The following is a 20,954-nucleotide window of genomic DNA, read 5'->3' as shown; positions in this document are numbered from 1 at the left end:
GCATTTTGCATCCGTCTAGGTATGTAATAGATTATTATAGATAAATAGTGCAATTAATAATTTGAGAAATAAATTTTTTGGTCAATATGTTATCCATTTTTTCACAAATTGAAAATCATGAAAGATATGTCACGAAGACATTTTTTTATCATTTGTGGTTCTTTTCGTCGCATCTCCATGCATATTTTATACATTTCATATTAGTTCATTATTAACGACTATACTGAATAGTTATACTTATACATCCTCGGATTTCAAATGTTTGGCTTTGAGCGTTCCTGATGAAGGTAAATCCAGAAAAGCGCTTCGGACGCATGCCATTATTAAACGTGTTGTTTTCAATTATTTTATACTTGTATAAATAAATATTTAATCTGAATATAATTTATATTATCATTAATACTGTGGATTCATCATGAAGGTAACATTGAAATTGACACACAATTTACTGATATCATCATGGCAAGCCCTTCAAATACAACTATGGAAGATCTGAAAACCCTTATTTTGGCAGTAGACTCAAAAGTAAATAAATTTAATGAGAAATTAGATACAATTGAAAATTAATTTTCAAATCTAGTGCAGGAGGTAAAACAGGATGTAAAACAAGTAAAGTTAGAGGTCTCAGCTGAAACAGGTCAAGCATTAAAAGAATTAAGGCAAGATCACGATGAGTTACAAAGAGGGGTTGAGGTTATGGAACTCAATGTGCAATATCTAGAGGTAGAGAAGGTTGAGTCAATGCGGCAGAGTTTTGAGACTGACCTGAAAAATTTAAAAAAAGAAAGCAGTTACTTCTTGAAAAACACGACCGCAAATATAATGCTTTAGTGTATGGCATGCCTGAAAAGAGTAATGAAAACATATGAAAAGTAATCGATTACCTGATAAACACGCATTCGTCATTTAGGAGTCACTGTGATCCTTGAAACACGCACTAGCTCAAGAGACCAGTGGCATATTCGCAAGCAATTCCGTTGTTGCTAACTTGCATAAACCTGTCAAATACTCCGTCACATACTGTTATCACTATTGATAAGTTTACTGACTTTGCTCTACACATATCTGCTTTTTGTCTCCAGTAAAATACATATACTATGCTTGCATATTTGTACATATATCTACAATTTCTTATGTATTTATTATTTCTTTTATACATTTTAGAATACTACAATGAGTGTAAGTATATGTTTGTTGAATTGTTGAATACATGTGCCATTATGTGCTTTTAGTTTATGAGTTGTTGATAATCATGCAAATGAGCAACGGATACAATCCTAAATCTATAAACTTGACATGTAACTCTCATTTAAATAATCAACAATACAGAATATCTCGCTCATATTACTTTTAGATAAATAATTAAATATTCATGAATCAATGAAAAGAAATTGAAGAAAAAAAATGAAAAGGGAATCAGTTCTCTTTTACAGACCACTTTCTTAATATGCATTTATATATTTATCTTTCATGTGGATATTTAACCACGGGCTGAACTATTTAATGTCTTAATTGATAAATTATTTCTGAGGGAATAGTTATAGTTTAGGGTTGAACCCAAGTTGTACTTATTGGCTACAGCCATTTTATTATATTTGCTTTAGGCTTGACATGCTTACATTGTAACTGTTGAAGCATGTTTGCAATTGCCAACAAGTTATTCTGACAGGAGATTTTAACTTAGTTCACAATCAGGCATTAGATACATACAACTATCTAAATATAAATAATCCACGAGCAAGAGAAAAATTCTTAGAACTTATTGAAACCTATGATCTAATTGATCCCTTTCGAGAATACTACCCAGACAAGAAACGATTTACATGGAGAAAAGTTTATCCTCTGAAGCAAGCTATGCTTAATTTTTTTTCTTGTATCTCGGAGTCTCTAACAAAATGTAAAAGAAGTAAAAATTCGAAACAGCTATAGATCCGATCATTCACCAATCGTTCTACACTTTAAAATAAGTGATTTCAATATTGGGAACGGTTTGTGGAAATTTAATAATAGTTTATTGTATGATACAGAATATGCTAAATCTGTTAAAGAAAAAATAAAACAAGTAAAATATCAATAAGCAACTTTAGTATACAATAGAAACTCACTACAACAGATTGATTGCTTAGATATTCAGTTTACAATAAATGATCAGCTGTTCTTAGAAATATTAATGACAGAAATTATGGGTAAAGCAATTTCCTTTGCATCATATAAAAAGAAAGAAAAAAATAAATTGGAAAATGCGTTAGTAAATGAAATTCAAAACTTAGAAGAAAATATACAAACCACAGAAGGTCTTGAAGATTTCAACCAAAAGAAATCTGAATAACAAATTTTAAGACAGGAAAAAATGCGTGGTCATTATGTTCGCTCAAAAGTGCTATGGGTAGAAGAAGGAGAAAGATCATCAAAATATTTTCTCAACTTAGAAATTAAGAACATTGTCAATAAAACAATTCCAAGACTAGTCAATTATGAAGGCTGTTTAATAAACAAACAAGAACATATTTAATTGGAAGCTACAAAATTCTATAACAATTTATATTCAAAGAAAGATACAATAAATAGAGTTGATCTCAATAAGGAAATTCCATTTTTAGACGTTCCCAAGTTAACAAATGAAATAAGGGATACCCTTGAGGGAAAAATCTCCTATTCAGAATTAACAGCTGCTATTAAAAGAATGAAAAGTAACAAAAGCCCACGATCGATCTGATGGGTACACCAGTGAGTTTTTTTAAATTCTTTTGGATAGAGTTAGGTAAACTTGTCCTTAGATCAATCAACTATTGGTATAATATGGGTGAAATGTCAGTATCCCAAAAAAGAGGGATAAATACTTTTATATCAAAGGGAGATAAACCAAGACAATACATGAAAAACTGGCGACCAATAAGTCTTTTAAACACAATATATAAACTTGGGTCTAGCTTTATCGCAGAGCGTTTGAAGTCTATTTTATCACTTTTAATAAATAATGATCAAACAGGGTTCATTCCTGGAAAATATATTGGTGAAAATACTAGACTAATTTATGATATTTTATTGTATACAGAAGAACATGATATACCTGGTATGCTCCTCCTTATTGATTTTGAAAAGGTATTGATTCAATTTCTTGGAATTAATTTTGAAGGTGTATTAGACTTTTTTAATTTTGGACCTTCTATTAAACATTGGATCACTACTTTTTCTACCAAAATTCAATATGCAGTATCTCAAAATTGCAATCTCTCAGATTTTTTTAGATTCAGAGGGGCTGCCGACAAGGGGATCCTCTATCACCTTATATATTTTTACTATGTGCAGAATTACTTGGTATACTTATACGAAATAATGACAAAGTTAAAGGAATCACTATAAATGACTCAGAATATCTCATCTCACAATATGCAGATAATACCTCTCTTATACTTGATGGATCACCTGAATCTTTGGATGCATCTCTACGTACTCTAGATAAATATGCAGATTTATCAGGTCTTGATATAAACTTAGAAAAGACCAAAGTTGTTTGTATTGGGAAGAAAAAGTTTAGCCAAGAAACGATGTGTGTTAAGTGGGGATTGGAATGGGGTTCCAGCAGATTTACACTTCTTGGGATGAATTTCTCAGTGGATATAAGTGAAATTGAAAATTTAAACTATAACCCAAGGTTGAAAGAAATTGAAAACATTATCAAAACTTTGACTTATCAAATACTCTCACCAATTCGAAAAATAACAGTAATAAAAACACTTATAAGATCCAAATTAAACCACTATTCCTCTCCATACCTAGTCCAAATAGCACAAAGCTTAAAAAGAAATTCTGAAAAAATATTTTCCTTTATCTGGAATAACATACCAGATAAAGTCAGTAAAGACACCTTATCCAAACTGCACTGTTTAGGTGACTAAAAATGATAAATATTGAAAACTACATAAAAGGTCTTAAATTAACCTGGATAAGAAGAATAAATAGAAATAATTCAAAACTAGTAAAACTATTCCTCTCTTCAGAAAATTTGAATTTTTTGGAAATGCAATTTCTTGGTCTTTATAAAAAGTTGAATAATCCATTTTGGAAAGAAGTATTTGATGCTTGGCAAGATCTTCAAAATGTACAAAATAACTCTCAAATTAAAACATGCCCTTTATGGAAGAATGATGGAATAAAGATTGGTAACCATTCAGTATTATATAAAGATTGGACAAAAAAAGGGGTTTGGCTGATCAATGACTTGTTACTGGAAGGTGGAAATTTTATGACTTTTGATCACTTTAATAATGTATACAATATTAATACTAATTTTCTCACATATCAAGGCCTAAAAGTATTTAAAAGATTATCAAATATGTCCAAATGACTTAAAGCGAGAAAACGGTCCAGTTTTGCCCTCAGTGTTAAAGATTTTTTTTAAATCACAGAAAGTTTCAAAAGATATGTATATATATATTGAATGGTAAAAAGTCAAATCCTCAACAAAAATGTGAACAAAAATGGTCATTAATTCTCAATGCAAACTTCATTTGGAAAAATATCCATGTATTGCCCCTTTATATTACAAAAAATTCAAAATTGCAGTGGTTTCAATACAGAATAATACATCGAATTTGAGTCACGAGAAATACATATTTGTAGTTTTGGGTGCGGAGAGGTCGAAACAATAGAACATATATTCTGAACGTGTCCATATATACCAAAATTATGGGAAGACCTTAATTCCAGGATCTTTGAGAAGACAGAAATAGAACTAACTTTAAATATTGATTTGGTTTTATTTGGTATTTTAACAAAAATAGATAAAAATGATATGAGAAACTTAATACTTCTGTTAACAAAATTTTATATCTATAGAAGCAAATTATCTATGGAACAAACCAATATAATAGCACTTCAAAATTATTTAAAGGAAAACTTATTAATAGAAAAAAATATATTCTATGAAAATAAATTACTCAGTAGGGCAGAAAACTGCTGGAACCCCTGGACTCCTTTACTATCATAAAAACAAAAGAACAAATAGACTCCACATATAATGTACATGTATGTATATTTCATATCCAAACAGCCTCTGTCGAAAAATAAGGATCTGCAATATATCAAACTAAAACAGCTGTGTCTATTAAATATATTATATATCTTCTTTTTATTGTATATAACTATTATGCATACAAATAAGTGTAACTTATTATGGTCATGTGCAAATAAGAAATTTAATATAAAAAAAACAATATATATATATATTTTTTCAAAACCTGTGCATTTGTTATACAGATAATTATGTTTCAAAATCTTTAAAATGGTAAACTTCTTTCTTTTTGAAATTACTGACATGGTATAATTTTTTTTTTTTAGATATTGAAAATTGAATGTATAATACTAACAAATACTAACAACTGTATAAATAAGTTATTTACTAATGTTAACGAGGCCGGGATAAGGTACCGGTACTTGATGTTTTAAACTAACAAATGTACAGATTTCAAATAAAATATGATAAATTAAAAAAATAAATAAATAAATAAATACTGGGGATTCTTTTGTGTTCGTGTGTATCAATTTTTCGTGGAGTGAAGACATCTTGAATGCTCGGGAATATCTATTTTCGTGGTTTCGACAAAGTCTGCATTCACAACTTTAAAAATTTATAATTCGTTAAACATTTAACATGTTTAAATTCGTGGTTCCACTGTACCAACGATGTCCACGAAAATTGGTATCCGACGAATATTATTGAAACCACAGTATAATGAAAACAACATCTTGGAAATTTAATTTAGCATATGCTGCTATTTTTTCTTTATTCATATGGTAAACATAATATGATAAACCTTTACAAATGATTTAATTTAATTTAGCAGGATGATCTACTTGTTGTTGCATATGGTGTTGTGTTTTCTGCCCACGATAGCGATTCATGCAAAATAGAGGGATGTTTACATCATTTAAGCAATTAACTTGATAGTGTTAGACCAACTTAAAGAGTTACGAATAGAACTGATTTAGTCCAAAAATGAATCGTTCAAAGAAGGTATGATTTCCACTTCTTATTTTTCTTTTTTTAACATCATTTTTTTTTCTTCCTTATTTGTGTATATATACTATCAATGTTAGATGTACTGATTTGATTTTTAATATCTCATATGTAAATCATATGTTGTTTTTTTTTTTATTTCATCACGACTGTCGCTAACTCAGAAAAAAAAAGTTTCGCTTTATTTACAGTCACAAACTAAGGCCGTGTTCATACCAAACGCCTTGTAGAGTAAACATGTTTACATTTGGTTTAATGTAATGTACACTAGTTTCACATTAAATTTGTTTACATCTATACACTATGTTTAGCTACCTGTACATAAGATTTGTTCACATTTGTAAACTATATGCCATTTAAATGTTCATTACGTAGAACCGAATTCAAATTTTCGAATAACTTTTCGAACAACTTTTCTTCCTTATTTGTGTATATATACTATCTATGTTAGATGCACTGATTTGATTTTAAATATCTCATATGTAAATGATATGTTGTTTTTTTTAATTTACATTTAATTTTTTAACGACCATTGGACTTTGAAAAAAAAGGGAGATGGATTTTTTCACAACTTGATTAAAGAAAATGGGGTCATTCAAATGATTAGAATGAACAAATACCATGAATCCAAAGTTTCCCATACATTATAGTGATATATATTGAGTTGGTACCATCGAAAACAAAAATAATCATTAAAACGTAGGCTCGCCATCAGCGTGCTTACAGACGAAAAAAAAAGAATTGCGATGTTAAGGATCACTACATTTCTATCTTTTCTGTTTGTTTCAAATGGTATTTTTTCTCCAAGGAGTATTTGGCAAAGGGAGGGGGTAATGTTTTTTTTGTATTTTCTAATTGTATTTTTACGGATCTGAGATACTACACAAACAACTAATTACCCTCACCCTTTTCCAGTAATGCATTTATGAGTGAATCGTTGTTTGAGTATAAAGACCAGTGGCAAATATTTCTGTCAGTGTGTACGTCCAATCGATTCGGGAAGACCTATTCAAATGAATTATGTGTTGGGCAATGATGATGGATGAGTCTTGATTAGGGGCTAATAAGGCTACGTAAAGTGTTTTTATAACAAATAAATATATATCAAGTTTAGACAAATATTTCTGTGAAGAACTTTATTAATTAGTGTTTTAAGTATCAATTTTATCTAACAATTGTTTCTTCTTTAAATATACATGGGAAAATTAAAGTTTTGAATGCCTAGTTTTGTGTACGCTTAACCTACACAAGGCCTATATCGACTATCGACTGCATGTAAACAAAACATGACTTACACTACATGTAAACAATGAGTGTTATCAATGAGAACGTAATTATGTTTAGTTTATGTGTGAGTTACACTAACCGAGTTTAGGTGAATGTGAACACGGCCATAGTTAAGAATACATACAAATATATGTTGTACGTTTATATGGAAGAAAATAGGCACAAAAAGTCGAATCATTTAGATAATCTGATCTTATTAATGCATATCGGTGAAGGAGTAATATTCTATTGTTGTTTTTTTTCAGAATCAAATCAACTAGCCAAGGAATCTGACAGCAACACCATCCAAACATTGGCTCTGTCAAATCAAGGAGATACACTATGAGTAGGAGTTTTGAAACAAATAAAACTAAACCTGCATTCATATGCCATTGAATAAGCAGTGATTCTGTCAAAGGACAGAGTGAAAAGGCATTCATCATGTTAAGGTGGTACCAACACTTTCACTAAAATTAATTTGGCTCGTTTAATTTTCATAAAACTTTGTCAAAGTATTTACTTTGAGACTTTAATAAAAATATAATATTTTTAAAAATTTTGAACCAACCGTTTTGTCAGAAAAACTACACTGGTTATATAGCAATTTGACAAACACCAATTTTGATCATTGAGAAGCTTAATATTCTTTTTACAACACAGCGTAATTAAAACGTTTAGCTGACTTTACAGAGTTATCTCCCTGTAGTGTTAGGTACCACCTTAAGAACCCGAAATCTTGAAAAGAAACTGTAAATATTTATCAGAATGTGAGAAATTTATTTGATCTGTGATATTTTATTAAATGTATGCATTATATCAATTGTATTAAAAGTCATTCACTACATGATTTGTATCATTATATGATTGTGTTAGTTCTGGTGTCCTAATGTTTAGCTTATAGCAATACAATGATACAGTTTCCCCCCGATTTTTTCCTCCCTCATTATTAATAGAACACCATATGCTACATATAAAAACACTGTTTTAGTATTTAGATATATATTGTATCTGTGAACACATCATAGTATACTCACTTTTCAATTTAATTTCATCTACCCAAATTGTTCTCTTATTCCTTAAAGTATAACAAATTCATGTTGATTGGGTGGATTAAGTTAAGTATACCAATTCGAACAGACAGATGGTCATATTCCATTTACAAACAAATCCGACCGTTTACGTTGCAAATTTCAGGAAAATAAGTATTATCAAAATCAACTGACTACATTACCCACCGCACAACATATAAAGCGCTTTTTTTTATTATCTTATTCATTTTGTATATAGACATTCGGGCAAATTTCAAAATTACTTAACACATGTGTTAACCCACACATTTGCACAAAAGCTGTCTGCTAAATGTTACAGTTTAAGTGTGAAAGAATGTTGTTTTCTGTTAAGACATTGCCTGACCTTATCTTGTAAAATTGTTTGTTATAAGGATCTGTGAATCATAAAGACGTCATTTGACACTTTAGTCCAGGTTTGCGAATGATAATGACGTCATTTAACACTTAAATCTGGGTGCAAACATATACCTGCGAATGATAACAATTTGTTTTGGATGAACCTCTGACGGGTTTATATTCATGTTTGTGAACAAGAAAAACATATCATGCTGGCAAGCATCATCAATCATATGTGTCGCACGTCATAAACGGGTTCAAATGTACGAACATTAACACGAAAAACATATTATGATGTGCAAGCATCATCAGTCGTATGATTCGAACGTCATATCTAGTAGTTAGCGTCAAAGTATGAACCAGATAATGAGCAAAAGTGTAGACAGACCTATATCATGATGAGAAACAGGAACATTATACCTGCCAACCAGAGAGGAAAGAATTTGTGAAGTGCGAGTTTAATGGTTGCGTACTTGTTGCATATTGGTAGAGAAGTTTTAAATCAAGAGTTTATTTACTTCAATAAAATTGCCATTCTACCAACCTGCCCCGTTGTAACATATTATTTCAATTATTGCTACTGACAAACCGGTTTGCATTGTGAACAAAATCCGTTCTTACATTGACCTTTACTAATAAGGTATCGATGTTATCAACTTGGGCAATACCCTTCATAAAGAAGTAACTTTCTTTCATTGAACCACCTTACTTTCAAGATGTTCCGTAACCAAACATCTCTTATATCCAAACCAAATGCGACTAAAATTTATTATTACACATATGTATTGCAAGAATCCAAAGTGTAAAATTTCTAATTGGACATATGTTTGTTATACACACACAAATAATCCGGAGAGACACGCTATTTCAAGATCATTTTCAATAACACTTTTCTGGAAAATTTGTAATCCTCATTAACCTGCCGACCTGTTCCTTTGTTCAAATGAGTCAGATTTCAGAAACTATCTTGCTTTGAAGAATAGAAACAAGCTTAAATTGTCTTTTAACTTTACGTTTGGCTATTTAGAGGATGTTCTCCCACTAGGTAATGTTTAAAAAGGTTGAGATTACATGAAAAGAAGAATGCAACACTTTAGTAAGCCTCATGGCTCTATTTAAAAATAGAAATTGACGACGATGGTTCGTTGTCATCAAATCTACTTGACAAAAAAGATAAATTCATTTTTTCTATTGTTGTCTATCAATTTCCATGTACAAAAAAATGTAGCAGCATTCCAGTATTAGGTAAACTCTTCAAAAAGAGCACTAATTCAGGCCCGGTCGAAAAGAACATACAAAGAAGTAGTACATATTTTAAACAAAATAGTTCCTATATACGCATATCTGTATCTTTGTCGATAGCGAGTATATTTGGGTAACTATGTTATCAAATGAAAACGTGGGGACTCGGTATCACTGTTAAACCTTTGTTGAAAGATTTATTTGAATAGTAAAGAAGTATATGAAATGTTAGTAGGAGGGCGTAATTGGCCTGTTGTTCAGTTCAGACGTTCCTTTTTTTGTACTATCAAACTTCCGGGAACGAGTACGTTATAATACGCAATTAAAGGTACTGTAAATTCAGAAATTAATGCGAGGTTTTTATTATTGCGAAGAATGCGACTGAGTTGTTAACGCAATAATTTAAACTCGCATTTTGAAATATTTTATATGAATTTAACAGGATTTTTCTTAAAATCGTAAAAATTTAAATCACATTTAAGTCTAAAATGACAAAATCGCAATAATAAATGCACGCAATAATTTCTGACTTTACAGTATATTGATTTTTTAGAACAAGTCAGGATAAGGTATAGTTTTGACATGAAATAACTGCAACTTTATTTGAATTTAAGACAAAAGAGCCATCAATGCTTTACATTGCAGGATTTAACATAGAAAGCAATTGGGCTTTGAATTAGTGGTTTTATACCTTAAAGATCAGTTATTTTATTCAATTATTAAACTGTTAAAAATGAAATTAAAATTCATTTCAAGCCAAATAAAGTCAATAATAAATCTTGTTAATTCTTTAACAGTACGATTATGGAGAATAACTATTTTCTGAACAGAATAATTTCTACTCTATGATCAGGTTGTTGTCTCTTTGACACATTCTTCATTTTCATTCTTAATTTTATTCAACTTACTTTCTTTCATGCATGTGAATCGGATTTGGTTGTCTATAAACTTGTTGTACGTATTTAAGTAAATATATGATATTCATTTGTTGTTTGTATAGTTATATCTGTACCGCATGATCTGCATGGCCATACTTATAATTTGGTAAATTGTTAATGGTTGTTTGATTGTTCCACATTAGCTAAAGTAACATGTATGGAAAAGGTTTGAGATATGAAACAAATATGTTTAACCCAATCACATCTTTGCGCCTGTCTACAACCAGGAACCTCTAGCCTTCGTTAATTTTGCATGCTTGTTTTCATGTTTGTTCTTTTGTATATTTAGGAGTTAAGTGTGGCGTCCATTTTAATGAACCAGTATGCAATTTTGTTTAAAGAACCGATAATATCACCTTAGAAAGCGGCATTTAATCGCTTCGTTGACGATCCATCAGAGCTTATTCGGACCAGTAGGTGTCTTTGTGTTTCCTGTTGTCGTTATCTGTTATATCTACACATGTTTGTTAAACCGTTTATTTTCTAAAACGAAATCATCAGAAGACACTTAAACCTTATTAATAATATTCGCTTTAGGTTCCACTAAAGTCAAAATATAAGAAACACATAAACTTAATTTTTCAACCTAAACGGAATATATGTTCATTTAAACATACTTTACATATACACACTGTGTAAATTGTAAATAAACTTGAAATTGTTATGTTGTGATCAACCAGTTTTGGGGTTGAACACTAAATTGTTCAAGAAATCTGGAGGCCTGTTAGACGACTTATTTGTTTAAAATTGGTAGTGACGAATACTATTACATGTAATTCAGTACAAGCTAATGTTGATTTTTCACATAAATATGTTTTAATGGCATATTTGTTCAATTTATGTATTGTACCTTCGATATTCATTCACTAAGATACATGAAATTAACTGAAACTCGTAAATCAACCCATTTTCCGAAAAATCAAAATTAATGTAATTTTAAGTTTATTTACAATTTACACAGTGTGTATATGTGAAGTATGTTTAGAAGAACATATATTCCCATAGTATAGGAATTTATTCCTTATAGATTGAAAAATACAGGTAAAGTTTATTTGTTTATGAAGTGTACTATATTTTGACTTTAGTGGACTCTTAACTAATACACGGTGGTCTTGAAGTATAGATTATAGGTACTGACTTTGTTTGCAATCTGAATTACGTGTAATTATGTTTATTGATTTGTCTTTTGTAAATTATTACTTTCACTGGTTATTATGGTGTTTTTTTTCATATATCCATATGATTTTACTTGTTACTTATACTACCCATCATTGTGTCATTGTTCTATGGTAAGTTTTTGCATTCTTGCATTCGTTTTCGTTGATGTTTTTGTCTATATGCGTTCGGTTTTTCTTTGATGTCATTATATTTGTTTGTTATTATAGCGATTAAGATTATTACATATTGTTAACTGCTGTTCCCCTATTTCTGATATATAGTTACCCGTTATGTTTGTTTGTTTTGTTCACACATTGTAATAATGGAAGATATCAGCAAGCAAAATCAAGGGAATTGTGCAAATGATGATACAAACAAGAAAATTAGCACGAAGCATTATTATTATATACTTTTTAAGAAAAAACTGCTGGCCATAGGAAAATTTCATTTTTTCAAGATGGCCACCATCTTTTCTAAAATGGCTGATTTTTTCCAGATTGAAATACTTATTTTTCTGGAAAACATTTTCTTTTGACCTTCTCTGAGTAAAAAATATTACCAGGTTTGTTGGATACCTTCTTAATATGTGACGTTTATACTAGAAATAAATATTTGACATGTTCTTGGTTTGCGCATGCGTAAAAATGTTACAAAATTCACACACAAACATTTGAATTATTTATTACATGCTTAGCGCTTTTGAATTTTTAATGATGTTATGAATTTGTTTGATGACATTTTTTAAGGTTATGATTCACATGCGTTTTACAATTTTGCGCATGCGCAAACTATTTATTAATAAAGAACAAATTACGCATTGCAAGGGCACAATGATGGAAATCGTAGTTCATCTAACAGATGAGGATTTGAATTTCTTAAACATATCTTGATCGTCATTCATTCCTCTAAGCATCTAGGTTCTGTTCGAGTATAAAGTGTTGCTTTTGATGCCAATGTTTGAAAACACGCCCGTTCAGGCATTCGATGGATAAGATGAAAAAGGTGGTTAACTTTCTAAATATCAGGCAAACAACTGGAATGGCCAGACATGTACGAAAAACATACGTTTATCGTCATGTTTGGTGGATTGGACATTAAATGGCTTGTTTGGCGTATAAAATTATAATCCTGGTGCCTTCGGTGAATATTTCACACCACTGGGTCGATGCCACTGCTGATAGACGTTTCGTCCCCGAAGGTATCACCAGCTCATTAGTCAGCACTTCAGTGTTGACATGAATATCAATTATATGTTCATTTAAATAAATTTCCTGTTTACAAAACTTTGAATTTTTCCAAAAATTAAGGATTTTCTTATCCCAGGAATATATTACCTTAGCCGTATTTGGCACAACTTTTAGGAATCTTGGTTCCTCAATGATAGCTGTTTTGATATGTGCGTCACTGATTAGTCTTATGTAGACGAAACGCACGTCTGGCGTATCAAATTATAATCCTGGTGCCTTTGGTGACTATATTAAAATTCTGAGTGATATATTGCGTGATAGTGGATGGACATGTGCTCCACTGAAGCCGATATTGCAACATCTAGAATAGCAGATGCTTTTCATGTATGTTCAAATGTAATTATGAATAGACAGGCGCATCAGATAACTGCATATGTGGTTTGCTTGAATTGATAATGCCAGCTGTTATGAAAGCGTTAACACAGAACATATAGTTCATTACTCTGTGATGTTCAAGTATGACTGTAATCAACGGGTGTAAGGAAAGAGAGTCATATCGACCACAATTTAATTTCTGGCGTTCAATTATGAATAAAGAACTTCATGTTCCTTCGGTAGTACGCTCATTTCACGAGTCAGATATCGTTATTTACAAACAGTTAATATCAAGCATGATACCAATGTTGGTCTTGATCGTGTAAATCATGCTCGATGGATACCAATCCATCTCCAAGATATGGCTTTCCTTCAACAACATCACCCATACGTGGCAATGACATTTGCAAATGGTAAATTTTACTGTACGTAAGACCAGCAAGTTTATTTCTTTTATTACAATCGATCAGACACAAACACAGAATAATAAGTCGTGAACAGCGATGTTGGTACCATACGTTTAATCGATGATCCCTTTGAGACGATATATGGTAGCTGGACCAGTCGTCAGTAGACTGGTAGATGAATATGAAAGATTTAGTGGTTTGAGTCATTCTACAACAGAAGAAAGACGTCAGGGAGACTCTACGAAAACACAAAAGGATTTCTTTGAAAAACTATAAAGGCTTTCTAAAGTGATGAACAAGTTTGATAATCCATTTCTAAAAGAGTCGTCAGATTTGTACATTTACTCTTTTATGGAAATTGTTGATTTAGAAGTAGGTAAGATATGTATATAAACTCCAAAATATTGGGTCCAAACAGCACGATCTTTTGAAGCAAATGCAAAACGAAAGAGAATCTTCTTTTTTAACCAGATGAAAAAGAATATTTCCATATACATGTAAGAGCCGTAAAATGAAACTGGAAATTTCTTTGTCAAAACAAAACTAGAGAACCTGAACACTGATTGCAATCTCTTTTTAAGATTTTGTATTTCTTCTTTAGCCATTAAAACCAAACTGCTACTCCGTCTATGTGTCAGAATGTGGTATTAAATCGCAGAAAATTGGTATACGTGAAACATTTGGATTTGCCATCAACTGATCCAAATTCCGACACATATATCGTTGGTGGGGCAGCAATGGTTAATCTGTTGCCATCACTTGGGGCAAACATATTTGATGATTATGTAAATGATATCATACTGCCTTACATAAATCTTCCTTCGATAAGTATCCAAGAGTAGACATCGATTTGTTGTTTACTAAATTAATTATTTCAAGGCTTGGACGAAAACAAAAGGCTAAGTACTGGTGCTAGATGGAAAGTTGTTGGTTCTGGTAGAACGCCAAGGGTTTGGAGAAGTTTTCTATGTAAAGATGAGAACAAAACGGAATTGTTCAAGTTTCTTGCCGACAGAATTGCTTCTTTAGTAACCGTAAAAAGGCAGATACACGAAAGATTGTCCATGATAAGCATGCTGCTCGAAAATGGTTGTAAAAAGTAATTTTAAGTAGTACTGACATAGAGGTAGTAGTATTAGGAATTGCAGTGCTCGCAAGATTGAGTGTGGACAATTTGTGGATAGGTTTTTGAAGGAATAAATAATTTCGACTCCTTCCTGAACATGTCATATCAAATGCGTTTGGTCCTCATGTACATCTTTTCCTTTCTTCCATGCATTTAGTGGGTGTTACACTGAGTCGGCATTTCATCGGAAAGTGAAAAGGTCAGCTTGACAGACATTGGAAGTATTCTCAGATGTAACGGACATTTTTGCCCGATTTTGTATGATGAGACAGACATGGGCATCATAAAAGTATTTGTTTGCATTATGTACGAACACATCACCGTTTGCTGTTAAGGAGGCGCGATTAAAATCGTTTGCAAGGAAGCATTGGATTATACCTATTACACAGGTTACATCTAGAAATTGACAATGAGGGTCGGTTGAAAACAAAACTTTACGACAAAAGAGATGATTTCAGCTTTCCAATTGTGAACTTTCCATTTCTAAGTAGCAACATTCCAGCAGCACCTGCATACGGGGTATATATCTCCCAATTGATACGATATTCCCGTGCTTGCATTTCCTATCATGATTTTCTTGATAGAGGGTTGCTGCTCACAAGGAAGCTATTAAACCAAGAGTTCCAAATGGTGAAGTTGAAATCATCCCTTCGTAAATTTTACGGACGCCATCACGAGTTGGTTGACCGTTATGGAATAAACGTATCACAAATGATATCGGATATGTTCCTTACGTCGTAACTACAATCCCCTTCCCTTTCCTGAATGTGACCTACCGAATTAGACTATTTACCGGATTTGTTATCACATAAGCAACACGACGGGTGCCGCATGTGGAGCAGGATCTGCTTACCCTTCCGGAGCACCTGAGATCACCTCTAGTTTTTGGTGGGGTTAGTGTTGTTTATTCTTTAGTTTTCTATGTTGTGTCATGTGTACTATTGTTTTTCTGTTTGTCTTTTTCATTTTTAGCCATGGCGTTGTCAGTTTGTTTTAGATTTATGAGTTTGACTGTCCCTTTGGTATCTTTGGTCCATCTTTTTTCAAATGATTTATGAAATGTAACCAATTGGATATGACGTCATTTGCAAAATGAGTGGTGGCCATCTTGAAAAAATGAGAATTTTTTTTATGGCCAGCAGCTGATTTTTTTTAATTATCATTTTGTCCACCCATATACCAAATTTCATGCTTGTATCACGATTTGCACAATTATGTGCATAATATCTCCCACTATAATTAGTGTAAATAAATTTCAAACGTTTTTCATACAATTGAGACGCTAACCTAATAGTATAAAACAAGGTTTAATCGATCCATCATTTTCCACATTTAAATAATATCAATACCAAGTCAGGAATATGACAGTTGTTATCCATAAGCTGTTGATTTTGCCTTTTAATACGGACTTTCTGTTTTGAATTTACCTCGGAGTTCTTTTGTTATTTAACATTTTTATAATTTAAAAGAAAAAATATTATGGATCCAATATTTTCTAAAACATTTTTGCCAGATTTGGTATACACAAAATTGCGTTTCTCTCCTTTTTCTCTCCTTTTTTCTCTTACTTTTTGGAGTGGCATAAAGGACAAAACAGAACTAGTTTTTGTCTATAAAATGTCTTCGAATGCATATTTGATGGATACATTTGAAATACTTTTACAATAGATCAAAATTTCCATTTGCAGCAATTATTTGCAAACGTTTCATTCGTTACTAGCGGAGATTAAAGGGTCATATAAGAGCACTGAAAAATTAGTTTAAGGTGGTAAGATCATAGTAGACAAAATTGCGATGTTTGTTTACTACATTGTATATCTAAATAAATAAATATTTACATTGTCAAGTTTTTTAAACTTTGACAGCAACTGAAAAATAATAACTGTATTACTTTAGTGTGTAGATAATGTTTGCCAATTTATTAGAGATTTTAATCGATTCTTTATACTTAAACGGATATTATAACAACCTCGTAACCATTTTTGTAAGTGCATTTTGTAAGTGCAACCGAAGATATGCTACCAGCGCCCTACTAAATGAAGTTTTAACATAAACATTAATTATAGTTATTGTAGTAGAACAAACAAAAAGCAAAATTGTGAAGTATGATTCCTTATCTATATATAGTTATCAAAGGTACCAGGATTATAATTTAGTAAGCCAGACGCGCGTTTCGTCTACATAAGATTCATCAGTGACGCTCATATCAAAATATGTATAAAGCCAAACAAGTACAAAGTTGAAGAGCATTGAGGATCCAAAATTTCAAAAAGTTGTGCCAAATACGGCTAAGGTAATCTATGCCTGGGATAAGAAAATCCTTAGTTTTTTCGAAAAATTCAAAGTTTTGTAAACAGAAAATTTATGGAATAGATTTTTTATCCGAATATGCACAATTTATCTTACATTTTATTTATTTAAAGGTTCAGATAAAGTTAGGAAAGGTATTATCCTAAAATTTAAATGTTTTACCCATGTTCTTACTGTAGTCATCTTTTTCGTATCTTTATCATAACATGCTTAAGGTGGTATGGGTGTCTTCCTCCATTTTGGAATGTAAAAAACAGAGAATCAAAGGTCCAGATTTTCCATCATGTTAGCAAAATTTGATGCAGGAATGCAGATGTTTAATGTACATTTTCATTTAAAAGTACCAATTTATAAGAATATAACTTTTAAATATTGACATTTTTGCAAATGTCTATTATTTTTGGTTGTTTTTATTTTTTTTTTAAATTGGCATTTTAAGGGGAGGTAACTCTAAAAAAAAAAGTGCATTTTCTGAAGGATTCTGTATCGAATTTTCCTATTTTGTATTTTAACCGGAAAAAACGTACGGTGACCATATCTTTTCTTTTGATATTCTCAAAGCAGTGTCTGAAAGCTATCTTTTCTTGAAGTATTTAACAATTCTATCATTTTGTTTAGTTTCTAATCACAAAATGGTGTTTTTTCCTGTATAATCCATACAAAATGTGTCATTTTGTCCCGTCCTGTAGCTTTGGAAAATGCGCGGTGACCTATCATTTTTATTATATTTTTTAATATGTATCAATATAGATCAACGTTTTGGCAAAATATGAACAAATTCTAACGTTTTTATTTTAGACTCCCATACCACCTTAATGATTTTAGCAGATAAGCCTTTGAGAACGAAGTTTCATGAAAAATCAAATGATGTTGACTGTTAAAATATCTTCTTATTCCGCCCTCCGACAGCTAGAACCAAGATCAACAAACGATTGCCACAAGTAATTATTTTCCTTTTAAAGAAATACTATTTATCCAATCGATCGTTGGCATTGAAATCTGACAGAATTGACCTTTCACGTGTTAAATTAAGGAAAAGGTATAAATAAAGCATTGTATTTGAAACTGTTTGCAGTACAAGTCTATGTGACAAAACAAGAGGATGTTTAAAGTATTGTAAACTAAGTAATTGAACCCTGATTTGGAAAGATTTTTTTTTATCGTTTACTAATATTGCGATACTTGAGATTGTAAAACACAAATATGACAAAACAGAGCGATTTGGACATGTTGGAGATGTTAAATAACAAAGAAATGAAGAATAACCAGAAAACAAATTTTGCCTTTCCACAGCTTTTATCACTAGGAATTGATAAAGGAACACGATCAGAACCGAACTCTCGCAATTGTTCTTTTAAGAAAAAGAGGCGACACACACACGATTTTGTAAGAAAGAACTTACACAGAAACAGTTTACCTTTGTCTCCGGTCGCGCTAACAAGGTCATCTAGTGACTTCTTTGGAAATGAAATAAAGCAACAATTTCAACGAGTACGATCATTTACACTTACATCGGATGGACTTTTAAGTGATGGTCTACGATACGGTCGTAGAAAAAGTAGTAGCTCATCAGTTTCATCTAACTATAGACCTAGATTATCTAGTGACGCATCAAATAGTTCTAATTCTTGGAGTTGCTCATCATCGTGTTCAACTGGATACTACAGGGTGTCTATAATGGGTGCCAATGGAGTTGGTAAAACAGCATTGAAAAATTGCTTTATGAGCTCAGAGTATATGTCGTCTTCAGACTTGGTTATCCGTAAGTTTTCCAATTTTCTTTTTATCTCTGAAAGTGTTTTCTGTTCAACATTAATATATGGAATAATGCAATTAGAAAAATAATATGAAACTGTTGCAAATTGCTGCGATTTTAAAGATTTTGAATTGATTGGTGACAAATCGAATTGCTTATGATTGTATTGTAAAATAAAAACAAAATACAAATAGCAAATAGCAAATAGCAAAGTTAAACACATCTTTTTTTTACATTTTCAGATGAATTCGATGAAAACACACTTTCACTTGTGGTCGATAATGAGGAATCTACAATGGAGTTCATAGCTTTTACATCCGATCAGGTTTGTAAATTATTAGTATTATATTGGTACTTATCAATGACTTGAGAAAACAACATTATATCTATATGTTATTTTTATTAACATTTCACAAATTTAAAACTTCAAGATATCTTTTTTCTTTACATCGCTATCAGATTGGTTTTTATTCCACATGATCTTGTATACATTGTATGTTATGTATATCAATTTGAATCCCCTCATCAGAAAATGAATAATTTCATATGATATATACAATGAAATATGCATAAATAAAGCAATTGATTAATATAATTTTGTTGTAGCGTAAGCATACCATAAAAAACTGATCTTTAATTTTTTTTTAATATATTTTTTTAGAAAGATGACCTACCAGTCGATGCATATGTTGTTGTGTTATCTGTTCACGATAGCAATTCGTTTACAATAGCAGAAGGATATTTACAGTATCTTCGTAATGAACTTGATAGTGATAGACCTGTTATATTAGTTGCAAACAAAATTGATCTAGTTAGAAAACGACAAATAAAGACAGAAGGTAAGATTTAATCTATTATAAAGTATTATCATTTCTTTTGTTGTATAATAATAATAATGTCAGAGGCACATGTTTGGTTTTTAAAATCTCGTTTGTAAATGATATATTTGTAAAATATCTGTTCACGACAGCTTTAAATATTTGAGTATATGTATAAAGGACATTTTCAAACATAATTTAAATCATTCATGTCCTGTAAAAATAAAGAAGAAAAGAAGGTGCAAAAACTAAATTATTAATCTTATTTGATATAATGTATAATTATTGGTAAACAAGTGATATTCTGCTATTTTGTTTTCAGAAGCACTTCTACTCGCCAAAGAATTCGACTGCAAATACATCGAAACATCAGCTGTGTTAAATCACAAAGTTGACGAACTATTAGTAGGAATATTAAAACAAATAAAACTGAAGCTTAACCCAGAGGCCATTGAAAAAGCAGTGATGATGTCACAGGACAAAGGAAAAAAATATTCATCACGTAAAGGACCCAAAAAACTTTTAGAAAAACTATTTAGAAGAAACTGTAAATCTTTATCGAGATTAGAAAATTTATTTGATCTGTGATTTTTATTTGACAGTGTATGCATTAAAGGAATGATGACTAGTAATTATTATTGAACCATTTGTATTAAAATCAATACACAGAATGGATTTTTGTATCAACATATGATTCTCTACTTTGCGTTCTTGGCAAAATACATAAATCTTTCTATTCATCACTTAGATTTTTCTTAAAAACAATACGGCAAATCACACATAAAAGTGTCTGAAATTTTCGATAAATTATACCTTTCTCTATTTGTACTTTTTTTTAATTTATTTGGATTCCAAAAATTTTACCTTCGTTTCCCTGGTAACCTGGTATGACATTTATTATTAAATTGTTTTAAATTGAATGTTAACTAGATGTTACGTTATGTTT

The 20,954-nt window shown here is 31.0% G+C and overlaps 1 protein-coding gene across 1 annotated transcript; it reads left to right on the top strand.

Moving 5' to 3' along the window:
* Positions 1 to 18,637: 18,637 nt before the first annotated feature.
* LOC139525132 (GTP-binding protein Rit1-like) lies at positions 18,638 to 20,618 on the top strand. The gene is made up of 4 exons (XM_071320318.1): positions 18,638 to 19,196; positions 19,433 to 19,515; positions 19,852 to 20,029; positions 20,331 to 20,618. The coding sequence occupies exons 1-4, from the start codon at positions 18,638 to 18,640 to the stop codon at positions 20,594 to 20,596; spliced, it is 1,086 nt and encodes a 361-aa protein (XP_071176419.1). The 3' UTR covers positions 20,597 to 20,618.
* Positions 20,619 to 20,954: the final 336 nt, after the last annotated feature.

Source organism: Mytilus edulis, chromosome 5, assembly GCF_963676685.1.
Source record: "Mytilus edulis chromosome 5, xbMytEdul2.2, whole genome shotgun sequence".
In the NCBI taxonomy this organism is placed as follows: domain Eukaryota; kingdom Metazoa; phylum Mollusca; class Bivalvia; order Mytilida; family Mytilidae; genus Mytilus; species Mytilus edulis.
The sequence above is the reverse complement of the archived record's forward strand: the minus strand, read 5'-3'. Positions and strand labels throughout refer to the sequence as shown.

What these genes read in the sequence shown, in the direction of transcription:
- LOC139525132 (XM_071320318.1), top strand. Translation starts at nt 18,638, where the DNA reads ATGACAAAACAGAGCGATTTGGACATGTTGGAGATGTTAAATAACAAA. An exon ending in TAGCTTTTACATCCGATCAG is followed by an intron (nt 19,516 to 19,851) that starts GTTTGTAAATTA and finishes ATATTTTTTTAG; the next exon opens with AAAGATGACCTACCAGTCGA. An exon ending in ACGACAAATAAAGACAGAAG is followed by an intron (nt 20,030 to 20,330) that starts GTAAGATTTAAT and finishes TTTTGTTTTCAG; the next exon opens with AAGCACTTCTACTCGCCAAA.